Source organism: Dipodomys merriami, unplaced genomic scaffold (assembly GCF_024711535.1).
Source record: "Dipodomys merriami isolate MVZ:Mamm:240054 unplaced genomic scaffold, mDipMer1.0.p SCAF_185, whole genome shotgun sequence".
Lineage (NCBI taxonomy): Eukaryota > Metazoa > Chordata > Mammalia > Rodentia > Heteromyidae > Dipodomys > Dipodomys merriami.
In genome coordinates this window covers 2,252,155-2,276,246 of record NW_027203215.1, presented here as the reverse complement: position 1 = coordinate 2,276,246, position 24,092 = coordinate 2,252,155, and the positions used below count along the sequence as shown (strand labels likewise).

Below are 24,092 nucleotides of genomic sequence, written 5' to 3'. Positions count from 1 at the left end.
CTTAGATTTCTTTCACTTTTCTGAGATCCAGGATTAGTCTCAGATAGATATTCAGTTATTTTTAAAAATTTTAATAAACTAAAGTCTGAGTTTGTTAAATAAACATTTCTTTCCTTTTTTTTTTTTTTCTGCCAGTCCTGGGGCTTGGACACAGGGCCTAGACACTGTCCCTGAGCTTCTTTTGCTCAAGGCTAGTACTCTACCACTTGAGCTACGCATCACTTCTGTTTTTTTCTGTTTATGTGGTACCAAGGAATCGAACCCAGGACTTCATGAATGCTAGGGAAGCACTCTTCCACTAAGCCACATTCCCAGTCCTAAACAAACATTTCTGAATACAAATGTTAGTTCCAAATTTGGGATGAATATTCTTGATTATTTCAGAGAATTAGAGTTCTGTCATAAGAGCTACATTCTGCAATTTACTTATACTAGAATAATTAGACTGATGTCAAGGAACTGTAATAAAATCCAATCTGAAGCACAAAAGTTTATTAGAATAAAAATACATGTATAGTATCCAACATTAAAATTACTTCACATTGCATATAGGTTTTTTTTTTACCACCATTAGCTTTAAAAAATGCTTTTAAATCTATGCTTTAAATAATTTGCACATATGTAAACAGATCTTAGATTGCTAAAGATGCAATGTACCTATTAGATATTGAGCATTAAAATTCAGGGGTGGGAATTGATAGCTATCTCCTAGTATACTAAATAGTTGTGAAAAATTTTGGAAAGAGGAAAAGATCAAGATAAAAATACTTCACTTGAAATGAGGTAAGTTGTATGACATGGGTTTTAGTAGCACATATCATAACTGCTGAGATGAGAATGTTAATATTCATGGAAAATCCACTTTAATGTTTGCATAGTCTAGGTTATTGTTTTAAAAACAAAAAATTAAGAACTTCCCAAATTCTTCTTCAGAAAAAGAGAGTTGTTTGGCTCTATTTAGGATCTGTACCTTTCCAAGTCTTTCTCTCATTTAGAAAAAAAAAGAAGTCATACAAACATTCATGAGTCTATCAAAAAGGAAAAAAAGATTAAGATTAGGACCAACATTTCAAGCTGCCTTTTGGAAAGAAAATTAAAAAAACAGAGGTAGATGGTTAAATATTAGTGGCCAAGTTATCCAAGTGACTAAGTTTTGTCTTGGTACACATTCGCCCAATTTTTATACTTGAAGACAAGTAGTAACTAACTTTAGAAGAAAGGAAAACGTAGTAGAAGTTATTTTCCTTATGTCAAAGAAAAGTAATAAAAGTAAACCAGGCTTGAGACCCCTGTTAAGGATATGATTGTTTAAAGCACTACAATTCATGCAGTTTTTAAAGTGGGAGAATGAACCTTGCCCCTAAGCTTCTTCAGGTATTTCTGAGGCCATGTCTCAAGCCCCACCAGGCCTACTCAGTCAAAGTAGGACTGAAGGGCACCTCGGCGGCGGACATCGCAGGTCCAGCAATGGAAGCCTCCTCCCAGGGAATTGGCGTTACGAATGTTAACCTTAATGGTACTGATGCCTGGATAGAAAGAGAGACAAGATCATTTAGGTAGGCTAACATACAGTTTCTCTCCCAAAGAGAATAAGCCTGAAGATTTCATGGAATCCTGTAGTTAGCCTGTAGTTCTAACCTTTCAAGATAGCTCAACCCTGTATGTTTAGCTTTCTTCTTCTTTTTTTCAACAGTTCCATTTTCATTTAATCTATCTCACTGCTAATGTAAAATCTTCACATGAAAGTTAACAGAGACCCTAAAATTTTGTTCTACTGACTATTCACAAGCCAACAGACTAGATAAGTAGATTTGCCCACCACACATTAAAAAATAATCAAGCACTAAAATTTCAAGATACTTGTTTTAAGTGGCACTGTGGCTCAAGTGGTAGAGTGCTAGCTTTGAGCTGAAAAGCACCCAGGCCTAGAATTCAAGACCCACGACCAAAAAAAATATTATAATGCTAAGGTCTTGTTTTACAATTAGATTTTGTCAGAGTATTTCTAATTTTACCCTGTTAATTTAGTAGGGAAAGTATAATTTAGCCAACTTGAACATTGGCTTTACATAGTAACATCTAAGGGGATTTTTATCTGATACAGATTAACTTTGCCAGGACATCTTAAGGAAACAATGGACCAAAATCGGTAGTTTAGTATCAAAGCTGGTTACATGTGTCAAAGCTAGTTGGAGAACTAGTTTAATCTGGTACCACAATAAGTCTAGAATGTACAGGTCTATTTAACTAGAAGTACTTAGGGAAAGAGGCAATTGTATTAGTTAAAGTAGTACTTTAAAAAGATGATGTCTGTCTGCATTGTTCTGTCTAGTTGTACTCTCATAAGCCTTTTAATACATGCATTTACTTTTAAGTCTTAATAATTTCTTATTTGAGGAAGGACTCACCAATGTATATGCAAAGAAATAATTCCATAGATGGATCAGGCAACTAGTAGTCATAGAAAACTGATAAACTTATCACTAAGGGAGAATTCCAGTGGCTTCAGATATAGATCCAACTTTTTTTTTGTGCCAGGCCTGGGGCTTAAACTCAGGGCCTGGGTACTGTCCCTGAGCTTTTGTGATCAAGGATAGCTCTCTACCACTTCAGCCACAGCTTCACTTCCAGCTTAATTGGTGCTTAATTGGAGATGAAAGTCTCACAGAGTTTCCTGCCCAGTCTAGCTTTGAGCCAGTATCTTCAGATCTCAGCCTGATGAGTAGCTAGTATTATAGGTGTGAGCCATCAGTGCCTGACAAGCTTCAACTTCTTCTTTTTTAAAATTTGTTATTATAAAGGTCATGTGCAGAGGGATTACAGTTACATAAGTCAGATAATGAGTACTTTTTTTTTTTTGGTAGGTTGTGGGGCTTGTACTCTGGGTCTGGATGCTGTCCCTGAGCTCTTTAGCTCAAGGCTAGTGCTCTACCACTTGAGCCACAGCCCCACTTCTGTGGTGGTCAATTGGAAATAAGAGTCTCACTGACTTTCCTGCCTGGGCTGGTTTTAAACTGCAGTCCTCAGATCTCAGCCTCCTGAGTAGCGAGGATTCCAGGCATGAGCCACCAGCACCTGGCCATGAGTATGTTTCTTTTTGGACAGTGTCACCCCTTCCTTTGCTTTTTCCCAGATTTTCCCTCTCATTTCCACCCATGACATGTATGGTTCATTTTCATTGTAGTGTCTAGTGAATACCACTGCTGTTGTCCCTCCAAGCTCCAACTTCTTGTTGAAAACAAAGTCAAAATACTGGCCACTTACAAAGTATTAGTTAAGTACCTCTAAGAGGAACAGAAATTAAATTTGATAAACCATACACGTGACTTTCAATTTCAGTCTCTTATTCAACACTCACATTTGACAAAAGCTGCATTTATTCTACATACCCAGCTTCTCAAACATCTTTTGGATTGGGACTTCATTGGCATCCACCATAACACGTTTTTCATCTAGCATTAAGACATTCATGGAAAGCCATTTGGATGACATCCAGAGTGGGTGATCTGAAAATAGCAACAACTGCTCAAACATGTCTGGTGCCAATTTTGCTTAGAGCCAATAATTTATAGGTGAAAGATATTAAAGCTTAATTCTTTCCCTGGTGCACTTCCTTTGTGAAAAACTTCATTCATTCATTTATCAACCCTGTGTAGCCTAGGATGTTTTAGTCATTTATTTATCAATTCTTTGTCACCTAGGCTGGATGTGAACTCTCTTTTTTTTTTTTTGGGTCCAGGCGTGGGGCCTGAACTCTGGGCTTGGGCACTGTCCCTCAGCAATTCAGCTCAAGGCTAGTGCTCTACCACTTGAGCCACAGTGCCACTTCCGGCTTTTTTCTTTTTGCTTATGTGGTGCTGAAGAATCGAACCCAAGGCCTCAAGCATGCAAGGCGAGCACTCTACCACTGAGCCACCTTCCCAGCCCTCACTTCTATTTTCTATGGCAGGAAACGTTGCAAACACAAGACCCAGCCTTATTCTCATATTCACAGCCACCCCTTTACTACATTTTAGGAAAATACAGTCACTAAATTATTTCTCTCTCCCTTTCCCTCACTCTCATTATATATATATGTATTTAATTTTTTAAATTAAAAAAAATTTGTTGGTCAGGGAGCTTGAACTCTGGGCCTGGGCACTCTCCCTGAGCTCTTCAGCTCAAGGCTAGTGTTCTACCACTTGAACCACGTGTCACTTTCAGTTTTCTAATAGTTAATTGGAGATAAGAGTCTCACAGACTTTCCTGGCTTTGAACCATGATCCTCAGATCTCAGCCTCCTGAGTAGCTAGGATTACAGGTGTGAGCCACTGGCACCCAGCTAAATTCTCCATATTGCTAAAATTTGGGCAGCTCTATATAGATGAAGGATCCTTGGTCACTGAAGTATTTACTTCGTTATAGTATAAATATAAGCAGATTGCCAGGCTTCAGTGGCTCACACCTGTAATCCTAGCTACTCAAGAGACTGAGATCTGAGGAACTCGGTTCAAAGCCAGCCCAGGCAGGAAACTCCATGAGACAATCTCCAATAAACCATTCAGAAAACCAGAAGTGGCGCTGTGACTCAAGTGGTAGAGCACTCACCTTGAGCTGAAGAACTGAGGGATAGCACCCAGGCTCAGAGTTCAAGCCCCATGACCGACAAACAAACAAACAAACAAACAAATAAATATAAGCAGACATACCATCTGGGATGACCGGTATTGGTGGAGTAACTATGGTCCATCCAGCTTTCTTGAAAAGATCAATCTGTAAGACCAAAATAACCCCAAAAGGCTTAAATGTCTACTTCTTATTCTTATTCTTAGTCTCTGATAGCCTTATTTCCCCTCTTTTCTTTCTTTTTTTTTTAAAGACAGAATCTTATCATAATAGCCTAATTAACCTTGATTTCAAAATTCTTCTCCCTTAGCCTCCTAGTAACTGGGATTACAGCTGTACATGACCCTGCCCAGAATTCCTGTCATTAATAATACTTTTTGGTAAGGTATCATCTCAACTGCCCACATAGGGAATTTGTTAAATTTGTAATTTGTTAAATATTTGTATGATTTTGTTCAAATATTAGTTTAAAATGTACAGAGAAACTCCATATTAAAATTACAAAGTACAAGTAATATTAAAGCTTTTCTCTGGTTTCAAAGTTTTAAAATTCCAAACGTACTTTCCTTAAGAACACCTTTGTTAAAGAAAATGAAAATGTTTAACTAATTATATGAAAACAAAAATATGACTACATCAAATCCATCAACTTCATAGTCAATCATTTTGTGGCTGCAGAAGAAATATAAATGTTAGACATATGTTTTCAAAGAACCATATTGTCATCAGTTAGCTATAAGTCAGCCATCTCAATGTCCATACCACATAACCCACTTGTATATTAATTAAATATATTAAAATTTAGTGAATAATAAACTTGGCCACCAGATCTGGAAATAAGGGACAGAAATGAACTGTCACACCATGTAAAAGTCACACCAAGTTCACACCAAGTAAAAACTGATATTGCAAATTATATACTCTTTTTTTCCCCTTGCCAATCCTAGGAATCCTCAGATCTCAGCCTCCTGAGTAGCTAGGATTACAGGCGTGAGCCACTGGCACCCAGCAGAAATGTGTATTTCTGAGTAGACATCTTAAACATGCCATAAGTGATATAATGTCTGACCATAATGCTGTTGATTAAGCTGGGCGCTGGTGGCACATGCCTGTAATCCTAACTACTCAGGAGGCTGAGATCTGAGGATCACAGTTCAAAGCCAGCCCAGGCAGGAAAGTCCGTGAGACTCTTATCTCCAATAAACCACTAGAAAACGGGAAGCGGCACTGTGGCTCAGGTGGTAGAGTGCTTGCCTTTAGCTGAAGAGCTGAGGGATAGCGCCCAAGCCCTGAGTTCAAGCCTCACGGCCGACAAATAAAAAATAAAAAAAAATAAAAATGCTGTTGATTAATGCCAAATTTGTCACTTGGAGCCTTGGAAGTATGTAAAGTTGCTAGACTCTATTGCTTTTTCAGTGTCCTAAGAGCTCTTACCTGGTGGCAAGGTCGATCAGGGTTGGAAAGCACAAGACCAGGCCCGATGATGTTGAAGGTGGCATCAATATGCATTGGGTTGGGGTCCTTAAAGGAGACGATATGTACTCTGTAATCTGGAGCAAGATGCCTACGCATCCACTCAATGCCCAGGTAATTTGTAACCTGAAAATAAAAGGAAGACAATGTAATTTATAAAGATTTAGTTCTAGGTTTAGGAAACTAAAAATATATAGGACTGAAATATTTTACTATAGAAATAAAGGAAATAAAAATAATTTAGTGTGAAATTTCAGAGCCAGTCTTTATCAACCTGGCTTCTCTGTGCAAAAATATCTCTTCCAGCTCGAATGAAGTCAGCAGCATCAAAGCATGGCTCAAACTCAGTCGTCACAAATTTTCCCTGAGCAGCCAATTTGTGTCTGTCTTCCACAGAATGGATAGGATAATCCTAATTGGAAGAAGAATGAACACACATAATACATTAGTTTCATGAGACGTTTGTTAACAGGATATACATTAAAAAAAAAAGATTAGCTCTGTATCATCATTTCCCCAAATACCTATACAGTTCTAGACTAAAGCATGCATAGGAGAAAGGTTTTGATAAATCAAAACAACAAACAATTACCACCACCACCTCAACAAAAAAAAACTAGGCATTACAGAAATCTTCTGATACACCAGGCACTGGTGGCTCACACCTGTAATCCTAGCTGCTCAGGAGGCTGAGATCTGAAGATCACAGTTCAAAGCCAGCCCGGGCAGGAAAAGTCTGTGAGACTCTTCTCTGCAGCAAACCACTCAGAAAACTGGAAGTGGCGCTGTGGCTCAAGTGGTAGAGTACTTGTATTGAGCTGAAGAGCTGAGGGACAGTGCCCAGGCCCAGAGTTCAAGCCCCATGACCAAAAAAAAAAAAAAAAAAAAAAAAAGAAAAGAAAAGAAAAGAAATCTTCTGATACTTAGAAACAAGTGGTACAGGGTAGTAATTGACTCTGACTCTGAAAATATTTTATATCTTTTTTTTTTTTTGGTCAGTCGTGGGGCTTGAACTCTGGGCCTGGGCGCTCTCACTGTACTCTTCAGCTCAAGGCAAGCTCTCTACCGCTTGAGCCATAGCTCCACTTCCTACTCTGAAAATATTTTATGACCCATGCATACATCCATGTAACTATCTATAATACTGACAGCCAACCAGATGACGTAATTCTGTTCTTTTAGAAAAGGAATTTGGACCTAAGCCTAACTGATACCATAAATGAAATACCATGCTTCCTTGCTAAATTTGGATGTGGTAGAATTAATTCATTAATTCTGTCTTTAAACCCTTAGAAAAAAATTTTGATTTAATTTTTTTCTGCAAGTAATCAAATAGTAAATGATTTAATAAGGAACATAAAATCACCTATTTTGTCTGCAGGGGGGAATGGTTCCAGAACCCCTGACAGATCCCAAAAACCATGGGTGTTCATATAAAATGATAGAGCATTTGCATATAATCTATTCATATCTTCCTTTAAATCATCTCTAGATTACTTATACTACCTAACAATTTAAATGCATGTAAAAGATAGGCTGCTCTGTTGTTTAGGGAATAATGACAAAAAGAAAGTCTGTACGTGTTCAGTATAGACAGTATTTTTAAGATGTTTGTTTGAAGTTGGTTGAACCTACGGATGTTTGTAGATAAGGAGGGATAACTGTCTGGTTTTACTGTGAATCTGCCAGTAGGTCAGGTTCTTTTTCTAGAAGAGGACTTAAGCCTAGGGACTTTTCTGACTTCTACAAATAAAAGAGTACCCCAGGAGAACTTCTCCCTGTAATGAAATGATAACTCCTCTCTCTCTTAGGATTGTTCTAAAGAACAAAACATGATTGACAATGCAAAGAAATAGCTAAGCCCAGGATTCAGTACAAGGTAAGCAACAAATAAATGTTAGCTATAATTACTACTAACAGTTATCACAAGATCACTTACTCTTGTTTTCATTGTACCACAATCACTTTTTTTTTTTTTTTTTTTTTGTCGGTCGTAGGGCTTGAACTCTGGGCTTGGGCGCTGTCCCTCAGCTCTTCAGCTCAAGGCGAGCGCTCTACCACTTGAGCTACAGTGCCACTTCCGGTTTTCTGGTGGTTTATTGGAGATAGGAGTCTCACGGTCTCCCTGCCCGGGCTGGCTTTGAACGGCAATCCTCAGATCTCAGCCTCCTGAATAGCTAGGATTACAGGCGTGAGCCACCAGCGCCCGGCTTCACTTTTTTTTTTTAAAGTAGGTGATGCTCTCACTTTCTGGTATGTTCAATATTTAAACAGGATCAGAGAATTTCTTACTCTTGGTCGATTATTTAGAAATTATTAATAAGCTAGCCTATAATTAGAGACTTAACCTGATCATAGAGCTCATCAGCCATTGTAGGTTTAGGAGCTGTTGTCCACTTGGCGCCACGATGGAAGTAGTCTTTGATAATTGATCTGTACGCACGGTACTCAAAGAAGCGTGCACGCCATGCCATGGGAGCCTCAATAATCTCATTTCCCACAACCATCAGGATGTCTCGTGGCATCGCACTGTATAAACCTGTCAGACCAAAAGGAAAAATTCCACAACCATCTCTATACAACACATTTCCAAAATAGAACAGTATGTATAATGTGTTCTAACTCTTAGGTAAAAATAATTACTAATATGTATATATATATATATATGTAGAATAATATGTATACACAATGGAGTTTTAGCCCACCCTAAAGAAGAATGAAATTTTGTTGTTTGCAGGAAAATGGATGAAACTGGAGATCTTTGTGTTAAGTGAGCAGTTTTCTCTCAAATGTGGAATTTAAGGGGAAAAAACATAAAAGGGGGATTTATTAGAGCTATAGAAGGGGAAAAGGACATAGATATGCTGAATATGTTTGGAGACATTACACATATATGGACATATAATGAAGCCCATTACTTTATTCAATTAATACTTTCTAACAAAGTTCTGTACAAGGGTGAGGAAGACAAGCAAAAGAGGAAAAGGGGGAAAAAAGGCAAAAAACTGGCTGTTCAAAGAGATCCTCAACCACAAGCTTGCTCCATTTGTAGGTTACTTTCTTGTATAAATAAAATTCTTCAAGACTACCAATATCACAAAATAAAGGATAATTCTGTAACTATAAGTTATAGAACTAAAGCACACAACTAGCTGTGTAACAGTGTTAGTTAAAAAGAAAATGGTGGGGGCTGAGAAGGTGGCTCAGTGGTAGAGCGCTTGCCTTGCATGCATGAGGCCCTGGGTTCAATTCCTCAGCACCACATAAGCAGGAAAAAAAAGCCGGAAGTGGTGCTATGGCTCAAGTGGTAGTGTGCTAACCTTGAGCTGAAGAGCTGAGGGACAGTGCCCAGGCCCAGAGTTTAGGCCCCACGACCAGACCAAAAAAAAGAAAAAAAAAGAAAATGGTAATGTTTATATTTCTTTAAATTTCTGTTCTTAAGGGAAACTAGATGAAATTCATTGCTGTTATGTAGAGAGATTATCATGATGTTATGAAAGACTGCTTCTTTCTACCAAAGTTACAATGAAGGCTTTCTGAGAGCTTTCTCCCTACATGTTTAAGAAAGAGAAAGTCAAGTCACTTACAGATTAGCTTTCTTTCTTTTCTTTTTTTCTTTTTGTCAGTCTGGGGCTTGAACTCAGGGTCTGGGTAGTGTCTCTGAGCCTCTTTTTGCTCAAGGCTAGAGCTCTACCACTTGAGCCACAGTGCACATCTAGCTTTTTCTGAGTAATTTATTGGAGATAAGAATCTCTGCTGGGGCTAGCTTTGAACCACAATCCTTAGATCTCAGACTCTTGAGTAGCTAGGATTGCAGGAGTGTGCTACCTAGTGCTTGGCTACATTAGCTTTCTGGAAGCACTTACCTGTAGATTCAAAATCTGGAGTTTTATACTTCAGGGACCAGTCGATGGGGTCAGGTCTTCTCACTGTCACTCCTTCCATTTTTAAAATATTGCACATTTCTTCAATTTCAGCCACAGCCTTTCTCAAATGATCTTTGGGAAAAGAATTCCCCCCATACTTCTGATAAAATGGCCAGTACTTTTCATATGTGTTGGCCTAGAAGCAGAAGAAAGTCAATGAAATAATTACAGAAGAAACAGACAACTTAAGGTAAGTTCATAGCTGGTGCAACTCTTTGTATAACATAATGGAATTGAGACTAGAACCATGTTTTGTTCATTGTTGATCCCTAGCAGCACACTCTGGCTCTCTAGACAAACATTCAATATGTGCTGAAAGAAGAACTCTAAATTATCTTAATATTTTAAGGCCTTTCTGATCCTTCTGTCTCAGATCTCATGCCCAACCACTAATAGCATGTCTGTCTCCAGACAGGCTTGGAATCCTCTTGGCCATGATTCACAGACAAAACAGGACACAGGCACTCCTGTTAGAAAGTCTCAGTGGAATTCAGCATGAGAAAAAAACCCACACAATATAGAGAATAAAAATACCCTATACTAACTGGAAAAAAAAGGCTATCAATGCACCCCAGAATTCTGTCTGGAAAACAGCACCCCAAGATATTTTGTGACAAAGGAAAGTATATTGCCCCTGTTAAGATTAGAGACATAGTTTCTCTTAAAAACAAAACCTTTGCTTTTCTCAGAAACCCATTATTGACTTTCCTGTTCACTAGAGAGAGTTTGCACCTGGAAACATTCAAGTCAAGCTTTGTCCTTACTTTCCTGTCAAATTCCCTGTAGTACTCATACCACCTATACTTCTTTACTTTCCAGATTCTATATGCTATCATGTCACTTCAGGCTCTTTGGTCATAGAAGAAAATGAATTCACAGTAATTTAGTAGCTGAAGAAAAACTTAGCTTGTGGAAAATTCTCGGAAGTTATATGCCAAAAAAAAGGAGGGGGCGATTAGTAAACTAAGGTTTACAGGCTAAATCTGGCTCAGTACCTTTTTGTGACTAGTTTCATGGGAACACAGGCATGCTCATTTGTTTCCACATTGCCTTATGGCTACTTTTACATAGCAGTGGCAGAGCAGAGTTGAATATTTGCCACATAGATCCATGTTCCACAAACCTGAATCCTTGCTGACCCCTGTTCAGAATCATTAACTCATTTACTTACTTTTGAAGATCTATGGCAGACCTAGTTTCTGACCCAAAAAATATTTTATCAGTATTAAACATTCTAATATTTTAAAGGCTAGATCACTCTTTCAAAAGACAAAACAAAACAAATGAAGCACTCAAGTGTTCCAGCCCTAGCGATTTCTGCAGCAGCAACTAGAAAGGGAGGATAATAGTGACTTTATATTCCTTTTGGACACATCTTGGTAGTACTCATCCATTCACCACTTCCTCCTTCACATGCCAGGCACATCTCCTACAATCCGCTGAGGGACAAGAAGCCTTTGAAAACTGGACACTGAATTATAGCAGTCACACAGTTGTATTGTCTTACCAGGCTAGTTCCAAAGTGTCCTGTGTGACTATTTGTGTAAAGTTTGCCTTGGTATATGTTAAATAAACTTTCCTTGGAGAAAAAAAGCTATTTGAACAAGTGTGAGTTATAATTTGTCAAAGGTTGGACAAAGTCCAAATGATCAGGGCAAATTATATTTTCCAAAAGATAGTTAGAAATTGATTATACTTCCTTTATAACCTTGCTAAATGAGTTAGCAATCATTTACCAAGTATCTGCAAGATAATGAACACTTGTTGAGCATATGATGTTTTTATTAATATGTTGCAGTGATGTTATTGCATTCCTGGGAACTTTACAGTCCTCTAGAGCCTAAAATCCTCTATGTGGTTCACCAAATGAATTTTTATCTGTTTTTGGAAAGCTAATAAAAATCAATATAGAAACATTACTTATTTATCTAGCAATTACTTTGTATTTTATTAACCCTTAAGCTTAATTTTTATAGAAAGATTCTTTATAATGGGCTTTATTATTTTTTAACAGATTAAAGCAAAACCAAAAGCAAGGATGTTTTAAAAATAAAAGGCCAGTTAGCTTTTAAAAATTGTGCTTCTGCCAGGCGCTGGTGGTTCATGCCTGTAAACAAGCTACTCAAGAGATCTGAGGATGGAGGTTCAAAGCCAGCCCAGGCAGGAAAGTCCATGAGACTCTTATCTCCAATTAACCACCAGAAAACGGGAAGTGGTGCTGTGGCTCAAGTGATAGAATGCTTGCCTTGATCTGAAAAGCTGAGGGACAGCACCCAGGCCTAGAGTTCAAGCCCCATGACCAAAAAAACAAAATAAAATAAAATTGTGCTCCCATAGCCGGGTGCTGGTGGCTCACGCCTGTAATCCTAGCTACTCAGGAAGCTGAGATCTGAGGATGTGGTTCAAAGCCAGCTCAGACAGGGAAGTCCCTGTGAGACTCTTATCTCCAATAACCACTCAGAAAAAAAAACCGGAAGTGGCACTGTGGCTCAAGTAGTCTAGCACTAGCCTTGAGCATAAAAATCTGAATTTCTCTCATGCTCATATCTTCCAACAAATTGCCAGTGTTTCTACAGCCATTATACCCCAATATACTTTTTTTAAAAAATGCAAATCCCGGGGCTTGAACTCAGGGCCTGGGTGCTATCCTTGAGCTTTTGTGATCAAGGCTAGTGGTGAATATCACTTAAGCCACAACTTCATTTCTATTTTTTTGGTGGCTAATTGAAGGTAGTAGTCTTAGCCCCCTAAGTAGCTAAGATTACCTGCGTGAGCCACTGACACCTGGCTCCCCAATGTTCCTTTATAATGTAACTGACAAAATGGATCCATTAAATTTTAGCTTTTTTCTTGCAAATACTCAACATATATGCTTTTTTTTAACCTCCAAATTTAATCTTGTTAAGTACTTAGAAAGCCTCTGAATTTACCAAACTTCTCAGTTTCTCCACTTTACTGGGGCCTAGAAGTTTGTAAAATTTCTGTACAAGGTCAAATAGCTGGTAAATCTAGACTAGCTATCAGATTTTTATCAAATACCTAATTCAGTTCCCATCTCCTAACTTAAGCATGATGTACTACTTTTTTTTTTTTAAATAGTTAGTCATGGGGCCTGCACTCTGGGCCTAGGTGCTGTCCCTGAGCTCTTCAGGTCAAGTCTACCACTTGAGCCACAGCACCACTTCTGGCTTTTTCTGCTTAAGTGGTGCTGAGGAATTGAACCCAGGGCCTCCTGCATGCAAGGCAAGCACTCTACCACTGAGCCACCTTCCTAGCCCCTGATATTCTACTTTCTACAGGCCCATGAAGCTGCAAAGTCAAGTCATAAGTCAAGCGACAACTCAAAATACCATCTGAGAAATTTGATTTCTGAAGACCACATGGTATGGAAAAAAATCGATCATTTTAAAGATAAGTAACAATGATACACTGTTGCTTGAATTTTAACTTTAAAATCATTCAGAATGGCTAGGAGATGAGTTGACTTCTTTAAAAAAAAAACAACCCAAAACAAAACAAAAAAACAATGGTTTGTTCTGTAATTCTAGCTATTTGGGAGAGTGAGAATGGGAGGATTGTGGGTCAAGGCCAGACTGAGCAGAAAAGTTTGTGAGACCTCTTCTCAAGTCATAACTCAGTACAGTAGTACATGCCTGTAATCCTAGTTTTGTGGGAGGCTGAGATAGAGGAAGATTGTGGTTCCAGTCCAGACCTGAGGCAGAAAAAGCAGGAAGGCTCCATCTCAATGGGAGAAGCTGGGTGAGGTAGCACATGCTTGTCATGCTAGCTATGACATGCAGTGTAACATGAGTGGATCACCATTCGAGTGCCCATCTGGGAAGGAAACAAGACCCTATCTCAAATATCACCACTGTGGAAAAGGGCAGGAGGCATGGCTCAGCAGAATGCCCGCAGAACAAAATATGAGGTTCTGAGTTCATACCCCAGTACGGAAAAAAAAAAAAAAAAAAAGCCTTTTTAAAAGATGGGATGGGCCCAGTGCCAGTGGCTCACGCCTGTAATCATAGCTACTCAGGAGGCTGAGATCTGAGTATCTCGGTTCAAAGCCAGCCGGGGCAGGAAAGTCTGAGAGACTTATCTCCAATAAATCACTAGAAAACCTGAAGTGGCGCTGTGGCTCAAGCAGTAGAGTGCTCGTCTTGAGCTGAAGAGCACAAGGACAGCACCCAAGCCCCAGGACTTACAAAAAAAAAAAAAAAGATGGGGATGATCTGGGTACTGGTGGCTCACACCTGTAATCCTAGGTACTCAGGAGGCTGAGATCTGAGGATTGCAGTTCAAAGCCAACCTGGGCAGGAAAGTCTGTGAAACTCTTATCTCCAATAAACCACCAGAAAACTAGCAGTGGTGCTGTGGCTCAAGTGGTAGAGTGCTTGCCTTGAGCTGAAGAGCTGAGGGACAGTGTCCAGGCCCAGAGTTCAAGCCCCATGAACGACAGAAAAAAAAAAAAAGATGGGGATGGCAGTAAATTAATCTGTTCATCAAATTTCAAATATGAGACTCAAAGGTTGGTTTCAGAATAATTACTTATAAGTTTTCTATATTATCCTGTTGTCCAAGTCGTAAGAATCATTTTCTTCCAGATTTCCTTAACTATCCACACTTGGTCACTGCTCTATTCTTAGCTCTCCTTGCATTTGAACTGCCTTTCAGTTGGTTGCTTGTATCTATGTAGGCAACATATTTCTCAAAATAGATAGGAAGTTCTTTTTTTTTTTTTTTGGTGCCTGTCCTGGGGTCTTGAACTAGGCCTGGGTGCTCAATGCTAGCACTCTACCACTTATGCCACAGCTTCATTTCTGGCATTTTGGTAGTTTATTGGAGATAGGAGTCTCACAGGCTTTCCTGTCCCAAGCTGGCTTCAAATTGCAATCCTCAATCTCAGCCTTCCGAGTAGCTAGGATTACAGGCATGAGCCACCATCACCTGGTAGTTCTTTGGTTTTGAAACCTATAGAATTGTGTTACACGGTAGACAATTCTTTGAATGATGGTAATAATGCTTCTACAGAACTTATATCCTCTGCATTCAAATGAAGTGCAGATACTCATAAAGAACGTACATATATTGATAATTCATTTGTAACCTATTAACAATGGGCTGTAGGCTTTGTCTTCAATATGGAAAGGTCCCTTATGTGACATACTGTATGACTAGAAGTCCATAGGAGTCCTGGCCATTAGGATTGTATACTGGATACAGAATACTATACAGATAAAGAATACTAGAAATTCTTCTTCTTTTTAGAGGGAGATGTTAGTTGTTTTTAGGGAAGCTTTGGGAATGCTTTGGAACTAAGTAGGGCTAGGCTTAAACTATATATAAGGGGGTTCAGGAAAACAGGTGGGAGAAACACATGAGAACGAAGGCATGGAGCTTGTTAGGGTTTCTTGGCTGCTTATATGTTTGTCTGACAAAGTCTGGTGAAAATCAGGCTGGAAATTTAGTAGAGAGAACAACTTAAACAGGAATGAGAAACTACTAACCTGCCATACTTATATATCTCTAATATCAATATTAAAATGTGGGTGGGGGAATGTTCCTGGAAAAATGAAGATATAAGAGATAGCTTATGCAGAATCATGAATACAATGAGGACTTTATTCACATCTATGGAGGCCTTGGCAAAGCAGAGGGGATGATGGGATCACAGTGAGTAACATGATCAAATTTGAGTTTGAAAACAGGGAATAAACTAACCTGATGAGTCAGGTAGGATCTCACAGAATCCAAGTGGGGTTTGAAGAGGGAAGGGATATATGTAGATAATGTCAAATACCACAGAGATAGTAAGTAAAATTAACCCCTGCTAAAGTGAGGGCAGTTTTCAGAGAAGGAAGGTGGTAGAAGCCAATATGCTAGAAGGAGGACAGGACCCGCCTCTAGACACAGGTACACCCTTGCTTTACCTTCACCTCCACGGTGAATGGTGGTACACAGGCATTTTCGGCTCTGCCCACTATCACTTCCTCTAAGGGGTCCCATTCGTTGTAGGAGGAGACAGGGCAGTCTTTGGGCAGAGGGTCAGTGGCCTTGTCGTCAGCTGCACAGGAATTCTGGGAGGAAGCTGGAGCTGCCTGGGTGCTCTGGAAAGTTCGCTGCACCCATCCTGTTAAGGTTCGTCCAAGCTTTGAAGGACAATAATGAAAAGATTACTGTGTAGCTCAGTCCCATCCACGGGGGTAAGAAGAAATGGATATGGGGCAAAATGGTACAAAACAAGACAAAACAAAAAACAACCAAGACCACAGTGTAATGCAAATATTTCAAATCCTTTAAGGGTTAGAAAACCAAGATGTTAATAGTACATGGGTATAAAAGCATTATGGGTGATTTCTTTTTTACTTCCGCCTTTGTGTGCAGAATTTCTTTTATCTCTTGGGCTAATCACTAAAACTTAAAGAAAAAAAAAGCTTTGAAGGTTTTGTCCCTAGCTGCCACACTCTTCCATGAATATCGCAGCAGACTGGCTTCCAGTGACTCTTGAACTCTTCCACAGACCATGGTCTCTCCTTCCAGGTAATTGTCCCAACACTCCCAGCCACCACCAGCTGGTGGAGAGAGCCTCCTTTCCCTTTCAGAATCTACAACCACCGTCCTTTCCCCTGCAGATAACAATGTGGAAACATATTCAGGGCCTTATCTTTCAGAATAATCAGCATTAAGCCATTTGTTCCCCCTCCATCCACTTCACATTCTTTGGCACTTGGGTTCTGAGGCTGACCAACTGTCAGCTGCACCTTCTTACAGATGACCCAGTTCCTTACCTAAAACAACGATTGACCCAGGCACACATTTAAACTTAAAAACCCAAACCCCAAACCAGGGCATGTAAGATCTACAGCAGAAAGAGTTCCCCAACCACTGGTAACATTCCTACCCTCCTGCGCCCCCCCCCAAAAAAAAAAATCCTGTTAAAAGAGGTCAGGAGGAGCCAGTGGCTCACGCCTGTCACCCTAGCTACTCAGGAGGCTGAGATCTGAGGATCACGGGGTTCGAAGCCAGCCCGGGGCAGGAAAGCCCTTGAGACCCTTATCTCCAATAAACCACCCCGCAAAGCGGGACGTGGTGCTGTGCGCGCTAGAACGCTCGCCTTGAACCCGGAGAGGCTCAGGGACAGCGCCCAGGCCCTGAGTTCAAGCCCCAGGACCGACAAAAAGGAGTGGGGTGGGGGTGGGGGGTGGGCAGGAGAGTCACAGGGTGGAGACCAAAGCAGGAGGGAGGGCGACAGCTGTTCCACAACCAGTTGCTGGGGAGCCAAACCGCCGGGAGCTATTCCTGTCGGGGGGCCGGGGAGGGTGGAGGGTCAGCCGCCAAGTACCGACAGCCCGAGGGGGAAAGAGGGAGCGCCGGGCAGCGCGGGAAGTCTGGAGGAACTCACTCCACCTGGGCGGCCCCGGGCCCCAGCCACACCCCCCCGCCCCGGCCTGCTCCCCATCCATCCGCCCCGCCAGCTCCTCAACTCTTCACCCGGTGCAAATCACCGAGCCCCAGCAGCGCCTCCCCCCAGGATCCCTGGTGGTTCCCCACCTCCCGGCCCAGGGGCGGGGGGCGGGAAGCTCGGAGCCCCGGGGAGGTGCGGGGGGGGTGCGGGGGGAGCTCCAAGTTCCTGGTAGCGAGCGAAGGAAGCCTCCTGAGGCTGAGCTTCCTGGGGGGGGGGGGGGACCGGACGGGGACGCGTCCCGCATGAAGCTCTGGCTGGGTCTCCGCCAGGCCCGATCTGCGTGTGCGTGTGTGCGCGCGCGTGTGTGGCGGAGGAGATCACGCACCCGAGACCCGATGTAGTGCACCGCTTCGGCGCCGCGGCTCCCCCCGCGCAGGCACCGCACCCTCAGCATCGTCCCGGCCCGGCTGCTCCGCCAGCGGAACTGTCCCCGGTTCTCCCCGCGCTGCTGCGGCTGCTGCTGCTGCTGCTGCTGCTGCTGCTGCTGGGCCGGAGCGGAGCGCGACGCCGGGCCCCGCCCACCACTTTCCTTATGTACCCTCGGTGGGGGGTGCTGTCCCGCCCACCGGCAGGGCCCCGCCCCCCGCGCCCCCGGGGCCCATTGGCTGTCAGGAACAGGGGTTGGGACCCCAGGCCGGGTCACTGTCTCCCAGTCTCGGGCTGCCCCCTGGGGTCTCCGGGGAGGAAGATGTGACATTGGACCAAGTACCGTTCGTGCCGTCTGCTCACATCCTTCTAAATACCGATTTGGGAACCTGCATGTGCCGAGAGCGAATGGAGCCTTGGGTTGAAATCCCCACGTTGCTGTGAATCCGCCCCTGGCGGCGGATGGAACGGTCTGCAGACCAGACGGTCTCACGATTAGATTCAAGGGTTGAGACAGGAGGGGGCTAAGCCAGGCACTCGGGTCGCCTGCTCCCCAGGGGCCACGCGGGAACACTTGCCATGTCAAATGGCCTTTGGCTGTGAGCCTCTGAGGAGAAACCCAGAAAACAGAGTCAGAAATAAGGCAGTCTACAGAAATGTCTGTTTCAACGTGATTAGGGTGCTTTTGTTAGAAAAGTAATCCCTGGTACTCCAGTCTTCGTGAATTCGGATGTGTAAAAGCAAAGTTAGAGAATTCGATCTAACACTTTAGATTCTTCTTTCCCTCCCTCTTCTCTCCCTCCCTCCCCCTCCTTCTCTCTTTCTTCCCTTCTCCCTCCCTTACTCCTTCCCTCCCTCTTTCTTCCTCTTTACTTTCTTTCTCTTTTTTTCTCTCTCTTCCTTCTCTTCTTTTCTCTCCTCTCCTCTCCTCTCCTCTTCTCTTCTCTTCTTTGAGTCTGCTTCACCATTGATCCTCCTGCCTCAGCCTCAAGTTCTGGGATTGTAGACATGCAACCACCATGGAGTTTTTCATCTTTATACTTACATAAATGTGCAACTGTTCGTTTTCAGTGAGTTATATTTTAAATTCTGGTGTTTCCGACTTGTTTTCTCAGCATTCGTTAAGGGAAGGCACCAGCTGAGCAGGATAGCATGACGAAAAGAAATGACTGAGTCTTCTTGAGTTATTGCTGCCTTCTTATTTGCAAAGTGAGAAGGAGCAATTGCATTTATTGTTCCTGGCACATGGAGTTGTCCAGGGACCAAAAAGAGAAATTGCACAACGCAGAACCTGGTATGTGCTAAGAATGACATGAATCTGGGGCAATATGTCACTACTGTATAATAGGAAGGCCCCAAATGAAGGGAGCCTATAAGTCTAGGTTCATACCTTTGCTGATACAAAGATGCTGTATATTTTGGAAGAGGATCCTTTGACCTTTCTAATGAAGGTTCATATTTCTAGTGAAGGCTGTGGGAAATCTTTGAACTTTAGCAAAATTTAAAAAAAGTATCTATTTCCCAACAGCAAAATGCAGCCAGCTCGAGGGTCTGATTCTCATGGTATACTTAGGGTGGTTAGAGGCATGATCCTCAGCGAAGAAATTTTAAAGGATGGTAATTACTCAAAATACTTGACTTTGCCCTGGACCATTTTCTGTCTCAGATCTGAGGCCATCCATCTGTTACCGATTAAAGACACTATTTCAGTTTTGCAGATGAAAGAAATAGGAGTGTGTGGTAAAACATAAAGCTAGGGTATAATTAGGTTTTACACAAAGAAAAGCTCTTATTATAGGCATAGAGCCATACCCTTAATTCTTGGAATTCAGCAGGAAATGTGTGGACCTACCCAAACCAGTCCTACTGTTATGAAAGCAAATCAGAGCACCTTCCCAACCTTTTTTCCCTTCTCTTTCTCTCTTCTTCAAAAATCACACTTGATTGTGTAATAATGGGCCACCTCTGAAAACATTGGATAGCAACCCTCAGTAGTGACCTGGTCTTCAGTTGCTACCTTCTTCAGAGGTGGAATAGAGTGGGAAACCCCTCCTCATCCCCTCCATTCCCCTCCCCTATTGGCAATAAATAATACCAATAACTTTGATCGCCCCAACTAGGATTTTAGTGGTCTCGACTTAATGATTGTGCATGTTCAAATCCAACAGTAGTATACCCTTGTAGATTAATTTAAAGGCATCATTAGCATAGTGTGGTTAGTATAAGGGAGGATAAACAAAGAATAGGGAAGATTTTGCTTTTTAATTTCTCCATAATCACAGTTACTTAGAGGATATGCCCAAGTCTCTATGGTTCCAACCAAGAAATGACAAGGTATGTATCCTGAGATAAAAATCAAAACAAACAAACAAACCACTGGTGAACAAAAATTTATCACATAAGTGTTTGTTTCAGGAGCAAAATGTCCTTCTTAGGGTAACCCTGTACCCATAAAGATTGCACAGTAATGAGTCTTTGATTAACTGAATTTAAGTAGGTCAGCTACAGCTGAATGCTGAGGAGATAAAGACCAAAACATTGTACAAAACCTGAGGAATGGCTTAGACTCTGCTGAAAACTACAGAAACAAGAAAAGATATGTTACCATAGGTTTAGCTGTTTGCTCTGCATTGTAGTGAAAGAAAGGAGGGCATCAGGAAGGATATTCCAAAAGGCTTTGATCCATGGGTTCTAAAAATAAACCACATATTCACTCCACTTCTGGCTCACATTAAGACTTTTGGTAGGTGCTAACATAGTTCTACACTTTGCTGAAAAAGCTGTCTCATGTTCTTAATCTGGCATTTCACTTTCTTAACCCAACAGCCAATAGCACTGGTCAAACTAGCTAAGAGTGATGGCCAGATCTAGACAGCACCCAAAAGTCAAGAAAGCACATTGTCCAAATCCAGAAATGATAAGGAAGTTAGTCACTCACCATCATTACATTATATAATGTCAAGATGCCTTGATCATAAACTATCGTGGGTTTTGTGGGAAATATCTGCAATGTCAAAGATGGCAAGAATTTCTCCTTCATGTAGTGCTCACAGCCCAAACTCCCATCCTAGTATCTTTTCAATGGTTTTCTTCAAGCTGATTTTTTATTTTTGCTTCCTATCTAGATTTCTGTTAAATGTTATTAAATGAATAGGTTGCATGACCAACCATTAGAGAACGGTTAAGGAAGTTACAACACATACAGCATTTGACTCGAGTGAATACAACTTTCTTGTTTTGTTTTGTTTTGTTTTGTTTATGGGGGGGGGGGGGTCCATTCGTGGGGCCTGAACTCTGGGCCTGGGCGCTGTCCTCAGCTCTTCAGCTCAAGGCTAGCACTCTACCACTTAAGCCACAGTGCCACTTCCAACTTTTTTCTTTTTGCTTATGTGGTGCTGAGAAATCAAACCCAGGGCCTCAGGCATGCAAGGCAAGTACTCTACCACTGAGCCAACTTCCTAGCCCCAATGAATACAACTTTCTTAATGAATATTTCTTTTTCTTTTTTTTTTTTTGGGGTCCAGTTATGGGGCCTGAACTCTAGGCCTGGACGCTATCCCTCAGCTCTTCAGCTCAAGGCTAGCGCTCTACCACTTGAGCTACAGCTCCACTTCCGGCTTTTTGCTTATGTGGTGCTGAGGAATCAAACCCAGGGCCTCAGGCATGCAAGGCAAGCGCTCTACCACTGAGCCAACTTCCCAGCCCTTAATGAATATTTCTTAAGTGAATGGATTTGGATCTAGACTAAATAAACTACAGCATAGGAGGGGACATGTGGCTAAAAAGAAACATGCTTATAAGGAATTAAAAATAACCTGGGATAATTATTTTTGTCTGGCCTGGGGCTTGAACTAGGGCCTGGGCACTGTCCCTGAGCTTTTGTTCCCTCAAGGCTAGTACTCTACCACTATCACTTGAGCCACAGCACCACTTCTGGCTTTTTTTTTGTTTATGTGGTGCTGAGGAATTGAACCCAGGGCTTCATGCATGCTAAGTAAGCCCTCTACCACTAAGCCACATTCCCAGCCAGCACAGAATAATTCTTATGCAATTAAGAGAAAATGGACAGGATATGAAATTATACATACAGTAGTCTCAATCATGTTGCATGTGTATGCATATAAAGTCACGGAAAGAAATTCATCAAAAGGTTAATAATACTATCTATCTTTGGGTAGAAATGTAATAGGCAATCTTTACCTTCTTTTCAGTTTTCTGTATTGTGTGCACTTTTCTGTATGAGACATTCTTACATTTACAATCAAAACCTAAACGCTATCTTTTCTTTTCTAGCAATGGATCATGTGTCTGCTTAGAAAGAATCCTGTTGTCCCAAATATTTTTCCCTGCAGCTCTGCTCCAAGAAAAATGCAGACGCTGTGGGAGAAAACCTCCCACAGCCAGCTGGTTCCCCTCAAGCCCACACTGGACAGGGGAGGAGGGAAGATTAGCGTGGGAAGGCCCTATGCCTGGCTCTCTCTGTTGTGCGCTGTGCCCAGCTTGCGCAGCCTCTGCTTGCTTTCTCATTCTTGTCTATCTCACTTGTTGCTGGCAAGGATCTGGGGAAATGGAGAAGTAGCATGAGCCTGTGTTCTATACCCTGTTAATACTCCTGCTTGTCTTGGGCAACATCCTAAAAGAGAAAGCTCTCTTTCTCCACCTATGATACTTTAAAAACAATATTTAAAATATTTGGGAGAGACATCATGTACAGAATTTTAGTAACAGAAGGGTCCTCATTTTGCAGACAGGATAACTAAAGCCTAGGAAGGTTAAATTAATCATCCCAATCCATCAAGCACTGCTGATATGAATCCCTACTTTAATTCTCTTTTCAAGAATTAGATGAAAACCAGGGGCTGGTGGCTCACACCTGTAATCCTAGCAACTCAGGAGACTGAGATCTAAGGATGGTGAGTCAAAGCCAGCCTTGATAGAAAAGTCTATGAGATACTTATCTCCATTAATGAGCAAAAAACTGGAAATGGAGGCAAGTCTCATTTGGCAGACTTCTAGCTTTGAGTGAAAAAGCTAAAGGACAAATGCTCAGGCCCTGAGTTCAAGATCCAGGACTTGTGCACGCACACACACACACACACACACTCACACACACACACACACACACACACACACGGAGGAGTTAAATGAGTGCAAGTAAATGGACTTTGATCTTACACTCTTAGAATTCAAATCTGTAAACCTTTAACTGCCAAGCTTAGCAAAATGGTGCTATAGACCCCCCAAGAAGTGGAGGGAGATCACAAGTTGGCCTTTTGCTCTGGTCTTCCTTCTGAGTTTGTGGAAGCCAAAAGTAAAATAAACAAACTTGTAAAAGGCCTATCCATACTTTTAAACTTTCAAGAGTTCGTGGGGAGTTTTATTTTCTATTACAGTGTTAGGATTAGCAGAAGAGATACAAAGAGTACAAAGAGTTCTGTGTACTCATCAAACTATATCTCCCTCAATGTTACTATCTTACAGGATACTGGTACATTCTCCCAAACTAAGGAAACAGCACTGAAAATTATTATTAAGGAAACTCTAGACTTGTATTTGGCTCTTATCAATTTCCCATCAAAGTGCTTTTCTCTCTTCCAGGATTTAATCTAGGGTACCATACCACATTTTGTTGTGAGGTCTTACCTGAGCCCTTCTGTTCTCAGAGAGTATCACACCATGTTAACTTAGTAGGGAAAATATAATTTAGCCAACCTGAAAGCTGACTTTACTTTCTGTGTTTCAGGACATTGACTGTTAAGAACTACAAGTCACATACTTTATGCTTGTCCTTCAAGTTGGGTTTGTCTTATATTGACAGGATTAGACTGGTGCAATGGACTTTTTGGAAAGAACATATCACAGAGGTAAATTATCTGCTTTATCACATTATATGGGGAGGCATATGACTTCATATCACTGGTGACAGTGACCCTGATCACTTGGTTATGACAATTTTTGCCAGAGTTTCTCTGCTGCAAAGTTAGTGGGTCCCCTCCATTTCAAGTATTCCTTGGAAGTGAGTCATTAAGACCAACTTGGAGGCAGTGAACTATTTTTAAGGGAGATTTTGGTCTTCTCCCATTTATTTGAGGAAATTTTAGTTTAACAAACTAAAAGTTCAATTTGCATTATAAGGCAGCAGCTTCTGGGAGCTATGGAATATGAATTTAAAGGAGAAAAATCTCTATAAGGGTAAGAAGATGCTGAGACCCATCTCAACATATAAAGTAGATATAATTATATATATCAGTAATTCT

At 41.4% G+C, this 24,092-nt stretch overlaps 1 protein-coding gene and 1 long non-coding RNA gene across 3 annotated transcripts; one reads left to right on the top strand and one right to left on the bottom strand.

The window, feature by feature from the left end:
* Positions 1-477: 477 nt before the first annotated feature.
* On the bottom strand, positions 478-17,909 carry Gatm (glycine amidinotransferase). Its single transcript, XM_070026641.1, has 9 exons — positions 17,795-17,909; positions 15,935-16,153; positions 9,945-10,140; positions 8,427-8,617; positions 6,353-6,490; positions 6,040-6,204; positions 4,689-4,752; positions 3,390-3,506; positions 478-1,526 (listed from the first exon to the last, which is right to left on the bottom strand). The coding sequence occupies exons 1-9, from the start codon at positions 17,861-17,863 to the stop codon at positions 1,414-1,416; spliced, it is 1,272 nt and encodes a 423-aa protein (XP_069882742.1). The 5' UTR covers positions 17,864-17,909; the 3' UTR covers positions 478-1,413.
* On the top strand, positions 9,953-23,699 carry LOC138830187 (uncharacterized). 2 transcript variants are annotated; one of them, XR_011372907.1, is made up of 3 exons: positions 9,953-10,194; positions 13,304-13,387; positions 23,654-23,699. It is a non-coding gene; the product is annotated as an uncharacterized lncRNA (long non-coding RNA). The 2 variants fall into 2 exon arrangements; XR_011372906.1 differs by having other exon boundaries at positions 23,579-23,663.
* The last annotated feature ends 393 nt before the right edge of the window (positions 23,700-24,092 follow it).

What these genes read in the sequence shown, in the direction of transcription:
- Gatm (XM_070026641.1), bottom strand. Translation starts at nt 17,863, where the DNA reads ATGCTGAGGGTGCGGTGCCTGCGCGGGGGGAGCCGCGGCGCCGAAGCG. An exon ending in CATTCACCGTGGAGGTGAAG is followed by an intron (nt 10,141 to 15,934) that starts GTAAAGCAAGGG and finishes TTCTGCTTCTAG; the next exon opens with GCCAACACATATGAAAAGTA. An exon ending in TCCAGATTTTGAATCTACAG is followed by an intron (nt 8,618 to 9,944) that starts GTAAGTGCTTCC and finishes TTGGTCTGACAG; the next exon opens with GTTTATACAGTGCGATGCCA.